Below are 22,796 nucleotides of genomic sequence, written 5' to 3'. Positions count from 1 at the left end.
TTAATATTATTCGTAATTTTTTAGAGAACCTTCAGTCTAAATGACTCTCGCTAAGGAAAAGTCTCTCTGGATTCGTTGGACATTTCTCTCTCAGGAACCAGCGCACTCGAGTTGTCAGTGTTAATCTAGAATATTTTTGTTGCTTTTGTTGCTGATGTAGGCGCCTGTTGTATTCGGTAGTTTCCGTTTATGTGTGTGTTAAGGTAAATTTTACAGTATATTAGCATCTTCACTACCCCAGAGTACCTTTGTTTCTGGAACAGTTTTGAGCTATAGATATTTTCCGTTGTAAGTGGCAGTGTTGCAGCCTTTGTAATTTAAATGTGTGGGTACGTAATACTCAGCAGCGTTTTAGTTCAAGCAATTATGTTTTGTGGGTTGGTATTGTTTTTAAGTTGTATCCTTAATTTCCCAGGTGTAAATGTTTTTTTTTTCTTAGAGTTTTATGTGCCTGAATTGTTGCCTAGGTAAACTTTTCTGTTCTATCTGTAAGTGTTGATACAGGAGCCGTTGCATTTGCTGCTTAGATCTTTCGCATTTCAGGTGTGAATGGGTCCCTCGTTATAGTTTGTCTGTGTAAGATGCATGTATTGGAAATGAGAACCTAGCTCTTATCGGCTTGTCTTATCATGCTCAAAAGAACCTTTCCTGTCCTTGTCTACGATAAAACTCTGATGACGTGGTCAAGGAGATAGATAACTTGTTTTACTGTATACCCTCATGCAGCATAAATGGGAATGCTAATCACATTGGCACTCATAAAGCTATCGGCAGATATAAACCCCGTTATATTTATTTATATTTATCACAAGGCTATGCTAATTGGGAAAGGGGAGGAAATATGATTTATACGCTCGAGTAATGTGGCAAGTTGGAAAAAATCTTCCTTAGAAGTTCGGCAAATGGAAACATGTGCCGGCACATGGATCCACAAGATGAACCAAGGATATTTTGAATGGTTTCCAAGTTGTACATTGGCATATTCTGAGAGAAATGAATGATTTTGTTTATTACTGAGAAGCCATTGCGTTCTCGTAACTGACCTTGCTACTGGAAATGTTTGTTTGATTCCATATATATATATATATATATATATATATATATATATATATATATCTATATATATATATAGATATATATATATATATATATATATATATATATATATATATGTATATATTGATCAAGTCATGTAGCACAATATATATATATATATATATATATATATATATATATATATATATATATATATATATATATTGTGCTACACGACTTGATCAATGATTACACCGTTTGTATATCGTATAATCGTATATACTGTATTTTATAACACTTCTACATTTAACGTTCAACAACAAGCAACATTTATGTAAATATATCGAGCATTGAGCATTTTCCTATGGGATATAGAAGTATTCTATGGGGGGGGAAAATATCGTAGTTTATTCTCCTTTGTAACTCAGCGTAGTATGTGTGTGATGGCTTGTATATATATATGTATAGCATTAGATTTGTTTACAGTGAAGATTCATGCTTATCTACCTCTAGACAATGAGTTTGAGTATTATTTTATGTTACATATCGTTCGTGAGCTTTTTTTAATCTTTTTTGGAGATTTACGATTTTAAATATCGGTACATTTCATGTATAGGTACATATATTTACACAAATCTGTGCACAGTTGACCCTCCTGATTCGTATATAGGTTTTATGACAAAACATCCTGTTGAGTGGAAATGGTCGACAATCAGTTGGTGCTCGAACTGCCTTATTAAGATGGTTTTCTATGATCTAGAATTTTGGTTAATCTGGGGCATAACGCAGTATCCTTCGCTAGCTTTCGGTATTTTGAAATGGCCTAAATTATGGTCGTGAGCAGAGAGTACTCGTGACATTTCACGAAATTCAAGATTGATGTGGAAAAGAGTTGAAGGAAATGACTTCAGTAAAACCTAACTTGATATCTCAGTTATCCAGCGATTTGATGGAAATGTAAAAACATACATGAAGCAGGAAAGTCAACTGTGCAGGCTTTACATGTTGCAAATTATTCAGGAGATTACATTACTTTTTTTGCCAGCCATAACTGCCGCATTGGGTCTTATAACAATTCTCTGTAGTAGCAATTGAATGATTGAAAATATCACAATGAAGCACCTTAATGTATAAAAAAGAAACACGTTTTGCTTATTTGCTAGTGCAATCCATTTAGTGTGAAATGGGAACAGTATATAATATTTAGCAATCATTGTATTATGATTATGGTACAATATACAATAGAAAAACGCAAAATGGCTTCCATTCTTAAGCAACCGTTGAAACGAAGTGCACAAAAATTTACAAGAAAAATAGATGTATATATATATATATATATATTATTTTATATTCGTATTTACATAAAGTGAGTAGTAGTAGTAGCTGTTCTATGGATTCCTCAACAAGCGAGATGACGATGATGGGAGCGGCATCCAGATGCACGGTGTGTGAGAACAATTTGAGTATTATACACATATCATAAGGGACTGGTTCAGATACGCAGTCGCCTTTGTAACGATGCCTGTGTGTGTGTGTGATGGTGATGAAGAGGATGAGAGAACTCTTGGGATGAATCCACCAAGTTTTCCTTAAAAGCTAAAGTGATGATGAGCTTTTATGAGGAAGGTTTTCCAGACTAAGAAGCAATCATGGGTTACAACATCAACAGCAGCTCTGGCCATTGGGTAAATGGGAAGCTTATGGAGAAAAGCTTGACACGAGTGGTTTCATGTTGGAATCGCAGGAAATGATTAGAATAAGGTCCAAGTGGCAGGCCATTCATTCAGTCGTTTGTTTATTGCGAACTATTGCACAGTTTCTGACGCCTCTGCTCTTTCCATTCAAGACATTTTTCCTGTGCATTGTAAAAATGCGTTCACTTCCAAGGAATGACTTACCAAGAGCAAGTACTACACCGTGGTAAACATGGTGCTATATCGCCACAAAATTTCCTTGCTGAAGATCTCCGTGTCAAGTCTCAAGTAGAAGAGATAGATCACTCATCGTCGACTGGGCTTCAAGCATCGAGTTGCCAAAGCTGATATCAGGATGAAAAACTGTGCAAAAAGCATGTGAAGATTACAAGATAAATTCAGCGTTATTAGTTCAATCGGTGTCATCATCAGTTTGATGACACTGCTACTAACACCAGTAATGCTTTTAATAGTTGATTGCCCGAAGTCCAGCCTCCAGTTCACCGAGCCAGCTCATTTATCCTCTGCCAAATAAATATGAGTTTTTGGTTGAAAATGTTGTAAGTATATAACCGTCTTGTAACCACAACACTGCAGATGAAACCATCGTTTCTTTTCGGCTTCACTGCGAAGGTTAGAGAACGATAATCTTAGATAATTTAAAGTGATTTTTGTTGATAGGAATATAGAGCAACATTTTGAGTTTCAGATCACTGGCTAAGACTGACATTCAGTCAAAGAATTTGGTGATGATCGCATAGAATTATCTCAGAAGATCACGAGGAAAAATTTGTAGTAAAAGAGAAATACTTTTTTTATATAACTCGACACAGTTATTTCTGTATGTCGTCAGCCTTGCTCTCGCCGAAGCAAAAGGACAGCTAGCTTTCCCGTGACCTTCATTTCGGAATGACTCCATTCCCACCTCACCCTAGCTTTCAGAATAAATGGTACATAATTGGGACCACATCTTTTAAGAACATCATTTCTATGCCTGTGTTCAGGCCGAGAACATTTTTCCACGCGTGTCTGTTTGGGCTTGAACATATAGTGCTTGTATGTCTGTCCCCTGTGCTGTTACTAAATGGCTGTTCGGAAGTAACTCCTCATGAAGGAGGCACAAAAGACATAGCGACATCTTCACCGACCAAACGTCCGAAGGAAAATAAACATTTGTGTTATTGCCATCATAGCTGAACAGAACTGTTTCCACTACTGAAGCTACTGTTATTGTCGTGGTAGTGGCTCCACATTTCCCTACTGGGCCGATTGCTTGCAGTAACAGATCCGTAGGCAGAAGATGAAGAAGCGACGGCACTGTCGAGTGCAAGGGCGGGGACAGGGACACGGGTGACATCAGGATAAAGAAATTGGGTTGTAGCGCATGATACGGGCCAACAGCAGCCAGAGCAGGGCTGCCATCAGGCAGGTGACGACGCCACCCCACCCAAGATCAAGGGACCAACCCGTCTGGAAGATTCTTGCGCTGCTGTACTCTGGCGTCACCTGCAATGAAACAACGGTTAGTGGGTTGTTCTTGACTCAGTTGACCTGCAATGAAACAAGTTGGTGGGTTGTTCTTGCGTCTGTTATGGTGACAGGTGTATTGTTGATATTAATAACCATAATAATGAGTTTGCGAGAAGGATGATGGCCAACGAATACAAGTTGTGTTTCTTGACATAATGAACTCTTTATTCTACGTCGTGCACAGATGAATGTGTTTTGAAAAACCTTCTTATTAAACTTTGCAGTATGGAAGGGAAAAAGCATATAATATGAGTGAAGATGGGAGTCATAGCATAATTTAACCAGTCACTTCGTCAACTCAAGGGGTACGTGTGGATGAGAATTCAAATGAGGGACAAAAGGTTCTTGCTGCTTAGACGAGCTGTTTGTGCGGTATTCTGTAATGTGTGAGAAATGAAGAAATATGATACAGTAAATGATTAGCTTCTTTGGAAAGACATAACTTTTCTAAATTTTTAACGCACTTGTGCCTTTCAGTCAAACCACTTTTCAGTTATTGTTTTTAATCACTTTTCCGGGAAGAAAATATCGGAATACTTGAAGATAATATAGCTCGGAACCAGAGTATCGCCTTGAAGCAACTCAGAAAGGGTCCCATCTACTGGATTTTCCAGTGGAGGTCTTGGGATTTTCCAGCTGTCATTTCTCGCCATCTGTCAAAGGGTCAGCAGATTTGATAGCCTAAAAAATTCCAATTATTTCTACTCCCGTTGATGTTTTCCATATGCGGCAGGCAGTTGAGAGAGAGAGAGAGAGAGAGAGCGGAGTGAGAGAGAAAGAGAGAGAAAGAAAGAGGGAGAAGAAAAAAGGAGAGAGAGAGAGAGAGAGAGAGAGAGAGAGAGAGAGAGAAAGAGAGAGAGAGAGAGAGAGAGAGAGAGAGAACGGAAGCAACAGAAGTGGACAGGTAAACCTGACCATGAAATGGCCATTGTCCCATTGGAGAGATAGGGTATAATTGCCTTTTGTTTCCTTTCTCTGGCGTATAGGAGGAAGTTCTGATTGAATGAAGGAAAAAAAAAACCGCGTTTAATTCCCTCTCTCTTCGCAGATACGATGGTATTAATTAAGCTGGCCGTTTGTGTGAGCGCGCTCTTGCTTTCAGAGAAGGCACACGGCAAAGGCAGTTAATTGCATTTGATTCAGCTCTTTGCAGTGATGGTTATACACTTGTGCTACATTTTGCTTTTTCTGTCGCCTAGAAGACTTTTCATTATTCGTCAAAGATGCTTATGGCGATCATACACTACTATTGTTCTCTCTATTGTTCTGTAGATTTATCCGGTTCCCAAAGAGTACGAAACTCAGGAGAAGAAATGTGAATGGCCGAATGAGGCGATAAATGGACATTTACCCTGTTTATATCATATCCTGCCTTAGATTCCTTTTGCTGGTTGAAATTTCTATCCAGTCCCCCTTATTTCGTTTTCTGATTCCTTGTTTCTGGAAGGCCGAGCTGTGTATTGCTTTCGAATGCAGTAGTCACTTGCGATAATTCCTTATCTTGTGATAAATTTAAGGAATAAAACACTCCCATTTACGTTATGTACAAGGTGTTGACGCGGTGTTGGTAAGCATCCTGAATAATTACAAGGTACAGCAGTTTTTTTTTACATATACACTTGGTGTATATATAATATATATATATATGTTATATATATATATATATATATATATATATATATATATATATATTATAGCCTAATTGAGAATCAAACAATATCGGAAATTTCGCTATCTTTATAATTAATATATCTTATATCTATCTATAATCTATCTATCAATCTATACTATCTATCTATCTATCTATCTATATATATATATATATAATATATATAATTATATATATATTATATATATATATATATATATATACATACACATATGTCTTAATTACCAAGTGAAATTTCTGGTAACGCTAATGCTTTTGCTGATGTCAATTTGATTCTCCGAAAGAGGGAAATAGAGAGAAGGATGAGACAAGCGTCGTCCGCTCTTCTTCCCCCTGTTCGTTTTCGTTTTAAATTCCTTTGCCGCGGCAACAAAGCCATCTGAACTAAACGTGCTGTATACCATTAACTCCTAATCTCGTGACGTGATTCAAGAGGTACCTCGAAAAGGTATGATTTTTGCTCGAGTGCTCTCAGCGTCTTGCTTGCACTTGCCTGCACCTCGAAGTATCTGTTCAAGTAGCGCTGTTGATTTAAGTCTATATGTTGCAAATGTAAAGCGAGCACGATGGCGCACTTTGACCTTGATGAAAAACAAATGATTTTTCAGCGGCCGTGAAGTTTGACGCGCGCCCTCGACATCTTTATTCGGAAACGTGTGTGTGTATAAAATTTTTTTTTTTTAAAGAAAATTTTGTGATGCTTAAGGTGAGGGTAATATCGGAAAATATATCACAAGATGACCGTCGTCTCCTTGGGATTTGTTAGATTATATGATGTTTTTGATGTAGGTACAAATGTGAAACTGTCATAAGGTGCTTTGCCTACCCATGAGATTTGTCAGGTCGTGTGATTATATTTTAGGAATGATGATGCTATGCGGTTACATAATTGATTAACTATCTCACCTGGGAGTCGAGCACACCACAATCCTTCTTCGTCTTGCGTTTGAAATGCATGATAGAGAGGCAGAAGAGGCCGAACGTAGCTGGAAAAGAAAAGGTTCCTTAGATTCGAAATCCTAATTCAGAAGAAAGAGTAGCTTTCACAGGCTGTTATATCAGGTAATAAAGAGCAGCTTTCACAGGCTGTTATATCAGGTAATAAAGAGCAGCTTTCACAGGCTGTTATATCAGGTAATAAGGAGATTTTTACCATCGTTATTATTCGTACTGACAATAAGCCAAAGAGCTTATTAGCCTCCATGACAAGCTTCGTTCCACGGATGGAGAGCTCATTTGTGAAACAGAAAGAAAAACTTATTTCCAGTGAACGAATCTATTTTGATTTGTACCCAGGGGAATTTATTTGAATTCAGATAATTTTTTGAAAGTGAGTTTGCTTAAAATTTCTCGGAAAATTTTCAGTGAGGTCTAGCAATTCGTTCGGATTGAGTTTTGTTACTATTAATGTTAGCCAAATGTATTCGAGTGGTGAAAAAAAATAGCAGTTTCTTTTATGAAATTAGAATAAAATAACACGAAAATATGAACACACAATGATGAATTCAGAAAAAAGTAGATGTCCAACAGTATAAACAAGGTATAAGCAGTTATATAGACCAGTGGGTACTTTTGTGCCCAGCCATGCTATACGCGTATTGCATCCAGATGAAGCCAGATCATGCTTTAGGAGTATCGAGAAACCGATGCCCCACTTAAAGAAAATCTGAAACTACGTGTTCGTTAGAAAAAAAAAAAAAACGCACAAGAAAACCTAGCCACTGGGCGTGAACCGAATACGGTGTTGGTATAAACAATATCAGCTTAAGCCTTGATTCCGCTATAACTTTTAATGATGATGATGACAGTGAAACCCAAAATACTGCTGATAGTATCTGTATCACTGCTTCTACCGCCGCCAGCCGCTAATGACGCAACATCGGAAAAACGGCCAATTCCTACCTGCTAGAATGTACATGACGCCCGTGATGAGGACGGCCGAGATCTGCCTCTGAATGATGCCGAAGCTGCCGACGACAGCCGAAGCCCCCAGCAGGATGCAGCAGACGAGGGAGCAAGATATGCTGAGGTTCTGCATTCCTGCAAGAGAACGGAGCATGATGTTGGCCATCCTGGAACCTTTTAAGATCAATTGACATTGCTTATTCAAAGGCGATAATTGCCGTGTTGCTGGTAAGTGGATGGGCGGGCGGGTAGGTAGGTGGTTCGGTGGGTGAGCTGAAGGCAGTGTAGGGGGGTGGGCGTAGGAATGGGCTCGGTAGCGGTCAAAGGAGATGCACTGGGTGTGATATCAATGTGTGGCTGGGTTAATGTAAATGGATATTTTAACGTATTTAATTTTATGTACAGGCACTTCCAGGTGGGTTTTTATCTTCTCTAATTAAATCCTCTCTCATTTTAGACGTTTTTTTTAGATGTGTGAATCTTAAGAGTTAAATATAACACTGAATAACTATTAGAGAGAGAGAGAGAGAGAGAGAGAGAGAGAGAGAGAGAGAGAGGTGACGCAACTTAATGAATACAAGGGTTTTAGGTACATGTGATTGGTGCATAGGATTTGTATGTACATTAAAAATAAAAATGCACGTCGTTTGTTTTATTTGGGCATCTATGAAGTGACCTATACTTGGGCAGTCTTTGATGGTTCGTGCAGTCATACATTTGTTCTACCCTTGTGGAACAGCTCAGATTCCTCGACAAACAGTAACACCCATTATTGAACGCTATCAGTGGAAATGGTTCAACTCATATATATATATGTATATATATATATATATATATATATATATATATATATATATATACCTCATCCAATTCCTCCTCATTAACCCCTAACCTAATACTGATGACAGGGAATTGTGTTTATCCCCATATTGATAATCGATATGTCCATCAATCATCCAGTTAATTATGGCTTTCCTAATACGATGCTACATTTTTTTAAATACCAGGAGAAAGATTAATGAGGTGTCTATTGCATACCTAACGTATTTTGCATCCCCTCTGTACCTCAGAGGAAAAGTATTTGTGTACAATATACACATACATATACACGCATATGTTTGTCTGGTGTGCATATGTGTGACCACAAGTTTCTTTTCTTCAGTGCTGTAGGGAGAGCGAAGGATTAGTTGGGTTTATGTTTCATCTGTCATAATGGAGTAAAAGTCATCCAGAGTAGAAAATCATGCCCGGGAATAATGAAACTGCAAGCATAGTTCTCAAAACAAATTAAACAACACCAAAAGAAGGAAACCAGTGTTCATGGCTCTCAAGGTCACCGAGAGTCCTTTCTGGTTGAAATACATGAACCATAATAATGATAAATGAGCAAAAAATGTTTCTCTGTGCAGAGTCTTACATAATGGACTGTTGTATGCACTATTCAAGTCTTGTCGTACTTGCTAAGTTGTAGAAGGTAAAAAATGTATGCCGAAACTGCTAACTTACTAATTAAGATCACTTAGAACATTCGCAGTGCCTCTGAAATGATAAACACAATGTACCTAAGCTATTTCGTATTTTTTGAGTACTGATGTATACCTTAATTCATGTTGTGTTCATCGTCTAAACACATTATCTTTTCAATTTGGTTTTTATTTGCGCAACACGGTTTTCTGTCGTTTGATGCAGAAACGCCAACTAGCTTCATCTGTAGACGCGTCGTCAAACCACGAATGCAAAAGCCGATTTAAGCAAAACAAGTAATGTTTGCTGTGGAAAATACGTAAATATTCCTGATAATATATCGGAAACTGAGTCTAAATATACATTCATATTTATGGTTCGGTAGATATATATTCCAAACATGTTGAAATCTTTTTTCATTTTTATTATTATTTAATTTTTTTTTTTGTGGCGGGGCTGGCGGTCAGGTGATGCCCGGGGAGAAACCAGGAACAAATTGTACCCAGTAGACAAAAGGTACCAACAGACCAGATGACAAAATTGACCTAATGGTCAGTATGTACCCAGTGGACAAGTTATGCCGAATGGACAAAATGCACCCATTGGACAATATGTACGCAATGTACCAGAGTGCATTTTGTTCGTAGGGTAAATTTTTGCCAGCTGGTACCTTTTGCCCATCATGTACGTTTTTAGTTTAATGTAGAAGAACATTGAGATGGCTGTTTATCTGTTTGTCCGGACTTTTCCTCTTCGCCCTCAGATCTTAAAAACTACTCAGGTTAGAGGGTTGCAAATTGGTACGTTGATCATCCACCCTCCAATCATCAAGCTTACCAAATTGCAGCCCTCTTGCATCAGTAGTTTTTATTATATTGAAGATTAAATTTCGCCGTGATCGTGCGTCCATAGCGGCGCCAAAACACAGACTGCGGCTAAGAGTTTCATGGACCGTGACTGAGAGTTTCATAGAGTATTATACGCTGTACACAAAACTCGATTGCGCCAAAGAAACTTCGGGGAATTTTTACTTGTTTTCTTATGGTTACATTTCGTCGCTTGGTACATTTGTCCAACTAGTACACTGTTTCTGTTGAATGGATTTAGTTCATTGTTTGGATACATTCCCTATATTGTTTCTGATCAGGGACCATTGACTAAAAAACGAAACTGAAAACTTCAGAAGTTAGCATAGTGGTACTACAGTAATTCTGTAGGTTCGATTTTTTTTTTTTTTTGCGAAAAATACATAATTACACTCATTCAACGAATAAAAAAAGAAGATTAATTTTTACTAAATATTGTCGTTACGAGTACCACTTTGACTACTGGCTCAAAAACCAAATTAAAATGTGTGTACATGGTCACCTTACTAACCAGAGAGATAAAGCCCGTTTATCTTTCTGACCATTTCATATGAACTAAACTATCATAGTGATTGCTAACGCAAAGGCAAGCTAAACGCTGTTCCTTTGTTGCTATGGCGATCATCACCAAAATATAAATTGAACATTGCGCATATATAATACATGACTTTATAAACATCCATCGGGATAAAATCGTGTCACCCATTTGTGTCTCGGGGTCGTAACAAATTGCCGACCTCAGTGTTCTGATCACTCGGTGTTATGGGTTTAACGACATGATTTCGTAACGTCAGTTTTGCATATTAGGACACTGATCCCGTAGGAGGGTAATCGTGGTGCACCGGAGTCATTACCAAAGGTTGTTCGCAGCGTCCCTTACCCGTACAAAACGCGTATATGATTAATGTGGTGTTGCGCTTGTTCATGGATATTCACGTGGTTTCTTCACCGTAGGCTAAGCTGGTCATGATAAAAAGGTAGCTTATCATTGTACTCATGGATATTCCTGTGGTTTCTTCACCGTAGGCTAAGCTGGTCATTATAAAAAGGTAGCTTATCATTGTACTCATGGATATTCTTGTGGTTTCTTCACCGTAAGCTAAGCTGGTCATTATTCTTATGGGATACCTTGTTAGGTACCCTTAATGTAAAACTTAAAAGTGGTTGTGGTGCTCATTGGGTATTCACACAAGACTATAAGCTGATCAGACGTCTGCTTCAGGGTCGTATGGGCATTACATGTCCTGGCAGAGAAGCTTAAAAAAAACATTGTGCTCATGATCCATCACACTTGCTGATACAGGACTACTGTAAAATTCTTATTGTCCCGTGTCAAAAGAGACCTGAAAAAAAACTGAAAGTTTGCCTAGTCGTAATAGCACTACGTACACTTCTTTATACATGGAACTCAATGATGTCTTATTTCCATTTGGGATACGCTTATTGACATACCGAAAAGTGATCTTATTCACTGGAAATTACTCTGACACTCCAATTCTGTAAAACCATAAGAAAATGTACGTGCAAACAATCATAAGAAAAGACAATGTAAATGTGTCTAGGTTACATATCAACACAAGAGAGAGATGAAAATGAATGTGTTGTCTTCAATGCAAGTTCATGCTTTACAATCGTGGCTGTTAAGATTAAAGAAAAAGCTTTTAATTTATTGCGAATCATTCACTTTCAAAACAAGAAAATTTGGAAAAGGCACGCCGTGTCTTTAATGGAAGTTACAATGTGCAACATAAGAAAACTTATGTAAATTTGGTGCTTTTCATTACAGACTATAATCATTGGCAATGGGAAAAGGAGAAATGTAAAAAAAGAAAAGAAAAAAAAAAAAAACATTTCCCTTCAGGACAGACAACACACTTACTCTACACCCCAGCAAAACTACAGGAGACTACAGATATAGTAATTGCGGCATACACACTTACTCATCAAAACGCCAGGTCGGCGTAAGATATTGTCTTCTTGACACTTACTCTGTACCCAGTCATTCTTGGATTCATTGTCAATGAAGTGCCGGGAGAGGTAATTGAGGCAGCCGCTAAGAGGGAACCCCATCGAGTGCAGCTTCTGTTGCTCTGTTTCTGAAAGAACAGAATCGCATGAGGCGAAGTGTCTCTCGGCTTTCGTCAGAGCGAAAGATGACAGTGAACGGCTGTTAATGGGAGTAAGTTTATATCTTCTGTTCATGAGATCACTGGCTGAGAATGAACACATTTGATGTAAATGAAACGTCAGATGAGAATAAACCTACTGTTGATGTAAATGAAACGTCAGATGAGAATAAACCTACTGTTGATGTAAATGAAACGTCAGATGAGAATAAACCTACTGTTGATGTAAATGAAACGTCAGATGAGAATAAACCTACTGTTGATGTAAATGAAACGTCAGATGAGAATAAACCTCCTGTTGATGTAAATGAAACGTCAGATGAGAATAAACCTCCTGTTGATGTAAATGAAACGTCAGATGAGAATAAACCTCCTGTTGATGTAAATGAAACGTCAGATGAGAATAAACCTTCTGTTGATGTAAATGAAACGTCAGATGAGAATAAACCTACTGTTGATGTAAATGAAACGTCAGATGAGAATAAACCTGCTGTTGATGTAAATGAAACGTCAGATGAGAATAAACCTTCTGTTGATGTAAATGAAACGTCAGATGAGAATAAACCTACTGTTGATGTAAATGAAACGTCAGATGAGAATAAACCTCCTGATGAGTAAATGAAACGTCAGATGAGAATAAACCACCTGTTGATGTAAATGAAACGTCAGATGAGAATAAACCTCCTGTTGATGTAAATGAAACGTCAGATGAGAATAAACCTACTGTTGATGTAAATGAAACGTCAGATGAGAATAAACCTACTGTTGATGTAAATGAAACGTCAGATGAGAATAAACCTACTGTTGATGTAAATGAAACGTCAGATGAGAATAAACCTACTGTTGATGTAAATGAAACGTCAATGATGAATAAATACCTCCTGTTGATGTAAATGAAACGTCAGATGAGAATAAACCTACTGTTGATGTAAATGAAACGTCAGATGAGAAAAACCTACTGTTGATGTAAATGAAACGTCAGATGAGAATAAACCTGCTGTTGATGTAAATGAAACGTCAGATGAGAATAAACCTACTGTTGATGCAAATGAAACGTCAGATGAGAATAAACCTACTAACTGCTTTGCCTGTTAATGAGAATATCGACTGTTGATGAGAGTAAGTGTATCGTCTGTTATGAGATCACTGGCTGAGAAAGATCACATTTGATGTTAATGAGATAGCAGATGAGAATGATCCTGTTGGCTGTCATGGAAATAATGGATGAGATTGATGACAAGAAACATATTGGAGGTTAATGACTTTGAGAGGAAAATTAACATATCAGCTGTTCATGAGAACATTAGATAAGAAAAGCATATATATTTGCTGTGGAGGAGGACATAGAATGACGAGTTGGATAAAAGTAAGCATATCCTATATCTGCTGTCGAGAACATGGAATGATGAAGAGCATACATCTTGTTATTGAAAAATAATTAATGGCTATTAATGAGAACATGAAATGAGGTTAAGCATATTGATTATTATTAATGGAACATCACCTGAAAATAAGTAGTTTATATCGAGTCACCAGATAAAGATAAGGATTTTGGCACTTAATGATAGCATTAACTACTTCATAATTCAGAAGATAGAAGCACATTGAGTGTTTCTAAGAACATCAGATGAGAATCGGGAAATCTGCTGTTAATGAGCATATCAGGTTAGAATAAAAGTAATAAGCAGTAATGAAAATATACATGAAATGACAATATTAATGCTGGATGTTTATTGGAACATATGGTAAGAAAGTGGGAAAGAGAGGAGGAAAAATTTCCCACATCATTAATCAGTTCCTCATTGGACGAGTGGGTTGCGGACTCTCCTATCAATCTGGTAGCCTGAGTTCACTCCCCGCTGCCGTCAATGCGGAACCAGAGGAATTTATTTCTGATGATTAGAAATTCATGACTCGATATAATGTGGTTCGGATCCCACAATAAGCTGTAAGTCCCGTTGCTAAGTAACCAATTGATTCCTAGCCACGTAAATAAGCTGTTAATCAGCTCAGAGGCCTGGTTAAGCTAAGATATATTTAACTTTTTTTTTTCCAACCTAAGTATTCAGACTAAGGTTGGCGATAGTAAGTTTAATGCTATACCACTGGTGAGCCACGAAGGATAAAAATGTATTTCAAATCATACGTTCACTGTATATTAAACTAGAGCTGAAACAGACCCAATCTTGCCGTTGTCATATAACTATGAGATCCACAGATGAAACAAAGAGCTAGTATTTCCTGATCTCCCTTCAGATCTATTTCCTGGTCGAACTGAAAATCCTGTGTGAGTTTTCTGAAGTTTATCTTGGCAAACCTTTTCGAAATTTACTTGGAAAATTTGCAGTACATCTTTTGATGATCAAGTTGAAAATCCAGAATTTTTTTTTATTTTGTTTATTTATTTTTTAAAGTTCTGTCTATGACACTTTAGTTGTCTCAGCTGGAATAGCTGCTTGCTTTTTGTTCATATAAATTATTTGCTTATAAATTATCCAGAATATTCCGGATGGTCCATTGCGAATCTCATGTAAAAGACTAATTTTTAGATTGTGTGGAGGATATAATCCCGGGCCAGGTTAAGGATCTGTATTTAAAAATATCCCCGAAATCCTCTTGCAAGTCCATTAGGATTCCTACACATGGCAAATACACTTAAAAGTCCAATCGGAGATTTTTCCCTGCCGAGTAAATGAAAGTCTCATTTATCGACGATACCAGTTACTACACTCCCCCCCGCAAAAAAAAAAAAAAAAAAAAAAACACACACACACACACACACACACACACACCACTAAAAGGTAAATGCTTATGCCATTACCTCGATAATGAATGAGATGTTGCTTACGTAAAATTGTGCATTTGCATATTTTTGCAGAGAGAGAGAGAGAGAGAGAGAGAGAGAGAGAGAGAGAGAGAGAGACATTCGCCACATCAAAGCATTATCGTTTCCCGTTCACGAAAAACCGACTTTCGAAATTGTTACTCCACTGCGCTGAAAGTCGTATGACCTCATTGTCCTTAATAAATAAAAAGCGATATATTTTCATCCTCAAAGGATATTAGTTGCACTGGAGGACACAATTTTGCCACTCATTTTTTCCACATTGCTTTAATAAAGTCGACAGGATGGCACTGTGCCAGCCCCAGTTCGGAACGTCTTTTAAATTAAAACCAGTCGTGAAATTCAGCTTAAAATAAATGGACTGGTTGCAAAACGTGGAGTTTAGGGGAATAATAAATTGAAGAAATAAACATTCTCATGATAAGCTTATTAAGGGCTTTTCGTCAATTAAACTCCACAGAGCTTCGTGCCTCTCATTCCAATACACGGGGATTTTATAGTGGGGGATTAAGGCATTGAAATAGGCTCATTTTCAAAATGAAGCTCACAGCACATTCCATCCTGTGACCTCGACCTCAAAGAGCAACTGCCCGAAATGTTTTGGAATTTTGAGGATATATGCACTTTTGCTTTCCTCTCACCATCTTTCAATTTCATTTTAAAACGTTATTTTGAACATCGAATTACCACGTTTACTTTGTAACTTGACATTCAGTGCATGTATTTAATTTCTTCTGTTAAATCTCCCGTCCGTAGTTATTTTCTAGCGAGTTTTGAAATATTCATCTCTGCTCTACTTACGTCCTGAAACTAATCCATGCTTGAGATCACAAGTCAAAGCAATCAAATGCCCCCTCCCCCCGCCAAAATATTAAAGAAAAAATATAAGCAATGTTGACCCCCACGTAGACACAAGCACGCATATAGGGAAAGCAACAGACGAAATATTTCGTGCGCACAATTGGACACCCACGGCACAGTACTTGAATCCTGCGGCCCCTATAGCTGCAACCCCTTTTCGTTTCTTTTACTGTACCTCTTATCATATTCTCTTTCTTCCATCTTACTTTCCACCCTCTCCTGACAATTGATTCACGGGGCAACTGGAAGGTTTTCCTCCTGTTCACCTTTCAACCCTTCTACTGTCAATTTCAACACTAAATGACCTTATAGGTCCCAGTGCTTGGCCCATGGCCTAAATTCTATGTTCAATTCAGTTCTCACTATTTGGTATAGCGCCTCAGCGGCGTGGTTGGTATGGTATTAGCGTCCTACTTCGGTGGTCGCGGGTTAGATTCTCGGCCATTCCATTGAGGAGTGAGAGATGTGTATTTCTGGTGATAGAAGTTCACTCTCGACGTGGTTCGGAAGTCACGTAAAGCCGTTGGTCCGGTTGCTGAATAACCACTGGTTCCATGCAACGTAAAAGCACCATACAAACACTATTTGGTATGATTCACGAGACATACGACCAGGGTACCTATTTATGGTAACGCCATTTCTCAAGCCATAAAAGGGGTTCGCGTTCCATGTCCTTTTAAACTCTGCAATTATTCAATGTTCGTCACTGAGAGGACGGTACCGTAATTTTAGGCTTCGGCTCTTTCTCTCGGCGCTTCGAAAATAAAATGCCTCGGTCATTCAGCTCATCGATGATATAATGGGTGATTTGCTTATATGAAAAGTGGCCTGGGTCAATTAGAAATAGGTTAACGCTGCGGAGTAGTTGTGTTACGTTCTTCATTGCGTGATCAGTGATAAATAAAATTTACACGCTAACTGTAGGTTTAATATTCTTTTGTGAGGGAGCTCACGCACGTTCCTTTAGTTTCATTTCTCTCATAATTCCGCGTTCATTTTTTAACCAAGAACAATAAAGAGAAACTGCCTAATGGTATTTTGTCTAGTCGGATGGGAGGAATGTCCTCATTCAATTATTGGTGTAATTATTATGCGTGAGGTCACTGGCCTTAAGGTTCCACTCGTTGAAGGCCGCCACTGACGTTGAGTTATATCTGCGCTGTTATGCCTGCACAGTCGGCCTCTGCGGAAAAAACTGAACCAACTTACGTTTAGTTTTGCCCGCAAGGGCATAACTGCGCTGGTATAACCGAACGTTAGTGGGTTCAGTTTTGGCCGCACAGGTCGACTGTGCAGGCATAACTGACCGTCTTTGCAGGCAAAACTGAACGGAAATTGGTTCAGTTTTGCCCGCACAGGCCGGCCGTGCAGGCATAACTGAACGTTGGTGGCGGCCTTAAGTTTCCTTGATAACGATTTACCAACGGCCACCACGAATCTGAAGGACCAAATTCCGACCCCAATAACCTTCATTAAATGCGCCGGGGCGATTGGTTATTCCGCGGGAAGCAACGCGATCCGTTAAGTGCTGCCTGCAAAAGCTGTTAAGCCAGCCCGGGGACGCTTTTGTCTTCGACCAAGGCGCCTTTGCCGCGCCTTGCCGGAAGGACTCCACCCGGGAGAAGTGGAGAAGAAACGCCAGCAAAAAAAAAAAAAAAAAAAAAAAAAAAAAAAAGAGGAACCGTTCGCCAGAAAGGAGACACGCCCCCCCCGACGCCCCCCCCTTTTTTTTTTTTTCTCCAACCCTCCTCCTCCTCACATCCTTCCCTCTTCCATCCGGGATCTCCTTCCTCCTTCTTCCTTGAAGGAAAACCAGGAATTTTTTTGTTTATTTATTTATTTATTTTTCAGTCAAGCGTATATATACCGCGGTAGGTCCTGGCGTCGAGACTTCCTCTCGCGATAAAAATCAGCACTAACGTAGTTATCGACTACTTTTAACTTTATCCAAGAATTCTGAAAAGCAGGAAGCGGTGAAGCCGCTGCATGTTAAGTGCCAAGGGAAAGTTCAGCTTAACGTTTTGTATATACCAGGTTTTTTACCTTCGCACAGCTGGAAAATCTTTACTATTTTATTTGCTGTAGAGCGCGTGATCCAGTGCATATATATATATATATATATATATATATATATATATATATATATATATATATATATATATATATATATTTATACACATTTATAATGTATAAAAATATATATATATATATATATATATATATATATATATGATATATATATATATATGTATATATATATATATATATATATATATATATATATATATATTTATACACATGTATAATGTATATATATATATATATATATATCCTATATATATATATATATATACATATACACATGCATATATACTCGGCAAATGGTACAAATGAAGAATGGATAAGGAATAATTCTTCAGAAATTTCTCAACGCATCCGTTGAGGCCCATTCTGGTATCGTTCCTGTATTAGCGTCTTGCTATGTTTGTCAGAAAGAGAAAAAGAGATCTATAAACAACTGGCATTCATTGCGAAGTAAGGAAAAAATAAATTTTGGTTGTGTGTCTTATCACCAAAGTCAACCTCTCTCTCTCTCTCTCTCTCTCTCTCTCTCTCTCTCTCTCTCTCTCTCTCTCTCTCTCGTCAAGGCGATATCTGTTGTCAAATCCTTCTGCTGGATTTAAGACCGGTTGTTATTGAACTAAAAATAGTAGGGGATGTTACCAAGGGAGATAAAACGTAGGAAAGCCGTTAACCCTGACCCTGTTGGAAAAAAATAAAACAGATATCCGAACATAAAAATCTAGACGAACGAAAAACGGTTCGGCGTTGACTGTAAAATAAAGTAGAGTTTTCCATAAAACGGTCAGCGATATTACTTCATCCTCGAGACATGAAATGATACGGTACGAATAGAATATCTTTGTTTACATTGTCGTATCGTATGGATGTATAGGTAAATATACATAGGCTTTACCGCCGGAGGTCCGATCGATGGTGTCTTGATAATGAGATGCATTAAAATAGACTTTAATATATTATTAATATTTATTTATTTATTTATGATTATTTTTTTTTTGCATGGAAATGTCACGAAAATGGAAGACTAGAGTGATTTTACTGTCGGACTCAAACTGGTTTATTATTTCTTTTTATTTCATGTCTCTGCTTTAATGATTTCGTACAGATGCGAAATGCTGCGAATGTTGTAGAAAGCTTCTGTGTTACGCTGGTTATGGGTTCATTTATTTAAGCATTTAAGATTTAAATGTAGTTTCTGTTCGTACGTTGTCCTTCACTTTGTTTCAGTGGGCGAAATCAGCTTCTTTGATACCCCGATCAGTCTGAGAGAGAGAGAGAGAGAGAGAGAGTGCATCAACCACTGTTTCAAAAAAACAGAGAGAGAGAGAGAGAGAGAGAGAGCATCAACCACTGTTTCAAAAACGAGAGAGAGAGAGAGAGAGAGAGAGAGAGAGAGAGAGAGAGTGCATCAACCACTTTTTCAAAAACAGAGAGAGAGAGAGAGAGAGAGAGAGAGAGAGAGAGAGAGAGAGAGACTGTCTCAACCACTTTTTCCAAAAAACACAGAGAGAGAGAGAGAGAGAGAGAGAGAGAGAGAGATACCTCAACCACTGCTTCCAAAACAGAGAGAGAGAGAGAGAGAAAGAGAGAGAGATTACCTCAACCACTGCTTCCAAAACAGAGAGAGAGAGAGAGAGAGAGAGAGAGAGAGAGCTCAACCCTTCAAAAACCGACTACCTTCAAAACAGAGAGAGAGAGAGAGAGGAGAGAGAGAGACTACCTCAACCACTTTTCAAAACAAGAGAGAGAGATTTTCGAGGAGAGAGAGAGAGGGGGGGGGAGGGAAAAAAAGGAGGAGATTTTCGGCTCGATAAATTTCTCGTTCCGCCCTGCCTCCCGAGGCAAGTGAGTTTACGAGTTGCCTTGAGTAATGAGGAAGATGAATGGATGACCTGTGAAGATTAAGATTCACCTGTTGGAATGAGGGCCGTCACCCCCCCCCCCCCCCCCCCCCCCCCCCCCCCCCCCCCCACCCCCCCCCCCCCCCCCCCCCCCCCCCCCCCCCCCCCCCCCTACCCCACTCAGGGCTCATACGCTCGGATTTATGACGGCCTCTTCGTGTACTATTCCTCCTTCGGGATACATTCCTGATACATTTTCCTCTTGGGTTAAGCCTCTTCGTGTATTTCTCCTTCGGGATATATTCGTGATACATTTTCCTCTTGGGTTTCGACGAGTTTGTGACAGGCTGAAATTAGGACGTTGGAATTCGATTATCGGAATCGGTAATTCATAAATGGTAGAATTCGGAGATTCATTTGAATCATTTGTAATGTGTATATGAAGATTTTGTGTATATGTGGTGGGATTCACCAAACATAAAGGTATTGAAATTTATCGATTATATATATATATATATATATATATATATATATTATATATATATGTACGTATATATAATATATATATATATATATATATATATATATATATATATATATATATATAGTTTATCACATCACCGTTATTCATATTTATGGATTAAGCTACAAATATCCTTGAATATCCAATTCGCTCTACCTCACTTGTTGGCCGAGTCGATAACATCACTGAAGTCCTGATTTCTCCTCTGTCCGCTGGTTCGAATCAACGAGAGGGACGAAATTAATTATCAACTAAAAATACCTCCTTCGGTTAACATATATGAAAATATATTCATTCCGAGGTAGACGCGAATTGGATATTACAGGACATTTGGATATATATATATATATCATATATATATATATATATATATATATATATATATATATATATATATATATATATATATATATATATATATATGATTGTATTTATGAAATACGAAAATTGAATCAACAATAAAAGAAATAAAGTTCCTAAGAAATAAGGAAGAGGAATTCACTTAATGATTAATGGCCAACAGACCAAGGAAATAGGAAGGAAAAATTCCCTGCAAGCAAGTCCCAAGATTTCACCGATGACTAAGGAAGACGATTTCTTGGAAAGCGACGGGGAGGAATTCAAATGGAATAAAATCCTGGAATCCAGGGGAAAAAAAAAATGGATATCTGATTCGCTGGAAGTGACTACCGAAATTTGTACGGATTTTACATTAGAAATTCATCGGCGAATCGTGATCTTGAAAATAATTAAAATGAAATTTATTCCAATGATTTGCACTGAGGCTTAGGGACATGGGTCATGGGTCATGGGTCATGGGGCATGGGTCAAGCAGTGGGTCACAATACCCCCTCATTTCTTTCAGAGTGGAAGACGTTGCCCGTTTTTGGACATGGAGGATTTAAGTTTGATATATCATGATATATATAACTATAAGAAATGACCAAAGTCGGTATTTGTGTCTGAAAATGAGTTATAGGTCTTAGAATGATTTTGCTTTGAAGAGGCAATAAACAGCGGTTTGTTTACTTCTCTCAGAAAAAGGACGGTGCTTTTTCGTTCTGAAGTGTGGCCGTCTGACTTTATTTGCTCACTTCTCTGTTTTTTAATACTATTTCCATTAGATTGCAGCCATCGGTCGATCTGGGCTTCACGGGCTCCTGTACCATTTATCAGCACCATCATCAACGTCACCCCGTTACGGTGATAGTGCCGTCAGTGTACCTCACGGGGTGCGTTGTAGCAACGCCATCTTGAATCTCAATTCAAGATGGCGTTGGTTGTAGGCGTTACTAACGGTTCTTTGCAGCGTCCCTTCGGCCCCTAGCTGCAGCCCCTTTCATTCTTTTTACTGTGCTCCATTCATATTATCTTTCTTCCATCTTGCTATCCACCCTATCCTAACAATGATTTCGTAGTGCAACTGCTTTGAGGTTTTCCTCCTGCTACACCTTTCAAACCTATCTAGTCTCCAGTTTTCCTTTCCAGCGCCGAATGACTAGAGGTTCCCTTGTGAACTGATGCTGTCCAAGCCATAAAAGCATACAACACCTTATTCCCCTTATCATCGTTGCCGTCGTGATTATTCTCAAATGTGGCTTTTAAAGGAAAAAATCTTTTCATTACTGAAATGAATAAATTTTAACAAGTAAACTGGATAGATTTTGATGAGATCGGAAGTATTAAAGAGAGAATTGTTTAATTGTTTGTTGGAAGAGGAAAAGCATAAGTAAACTGCTGTATTTGAAAAGAAGACAGGTAAAGCGGGTAAAACGAAGGACTTGATTAAAAAAAAATCACTAAACCGAAAAGGGACGGTAATGGACGCATTTCTTGTCAAGATCAATTAGAGGTTTTGAGAGATAATGAAAAGAGGCTCGAAATAGCGGAGAGCGAAGTTCGATCTGTCATGAGCTGCGTAAGTGGAGAGCATTAATGAAACCGATGATTTCTACGTATGGCATGTTGCCGATTCATGTTGTCTCATGTATCTAGATTGTTTGTACGTATGTTATTGTCTCTACTTTGTATATTCCATGTAGTATATGGCCTCGAGCTGAAATAAAATTTATTATTATTATTATTATTTTTCTATCACAGTCCCCCAATTCGACTGGGTGGTATTTATAGTGTTGGGTTCCGGGTTACATCCTGCCTCCATATTATTATTATTATTATTATTATTATTATTATTATTATTATTATTATTATTATTATTATTATTATTATTATTATTATTATTATGACGTGAAACCTCATTTTCTTAGCAAAGCACTGACATGAAATCTGTTCTTGGTACGTGCAGTTACGTGGAAATATGTGTCCTTTTTATCGCAATCTTCATTAATCCAAAGT

The 22,796-nt window shown here is 38.1% G+C and overlaps 1 protein-coding gene across 1 annotated transcript in view; it reads right to left on the bottom strand.

Moving 5' to 3' along the window:
• Nucleotides 1-1,278: 1,278 nt before the first annotated feature.
• LOC135208845 (uncharacterized) overlaps nt 1,279-22,796 on the bottom strand; it is a 201,065-nt gene continuing 179,547 nt past the window's right edge. The window contains exons 3-6 of the mRNA XM_064241420.1: nt 12,152-12,259; nt 7,831-7,968; nt 6,835-6,914; nt 1,279-4,235 (exon numbers count right to left, since the gene is read on the bottom strand). Coding sequence (XP_064097490.1) covers nt 4,086-4,235; nt 6,835-6,914; nt 7,831-7,968; nt 12,152-12,259 — 476 coding nt within the window. The 3' untranslated portion in view covers nt 1,279-4,085. The remainder of the gene's footprint in view (nt 4,236-6,834; nt 6,915-7,830; nt 7,969-12,151; nt 12,260-22,796) is intronic.

The sequence above is a fragment of the Macrobrachium nipponense genome, chromosome 35, assembly GCF_015104395.2.
Source record: "Macrobrachium nipponense isolate FS-2020 chromosome 35, ASM1510439v2, whole genome shotgun sequence".
Lineage (NCBI taxonomy): Eukaryota > Metazoa > Arthropoda > Malacostraca > Decapoda > Palaemonidae > Macrobrachium > Macrobrachium nipponense.
Note: the sequence above shows the minus strand (reverse complement) of the source record. Positions and strands in the feature narration are given on the sequence as shown.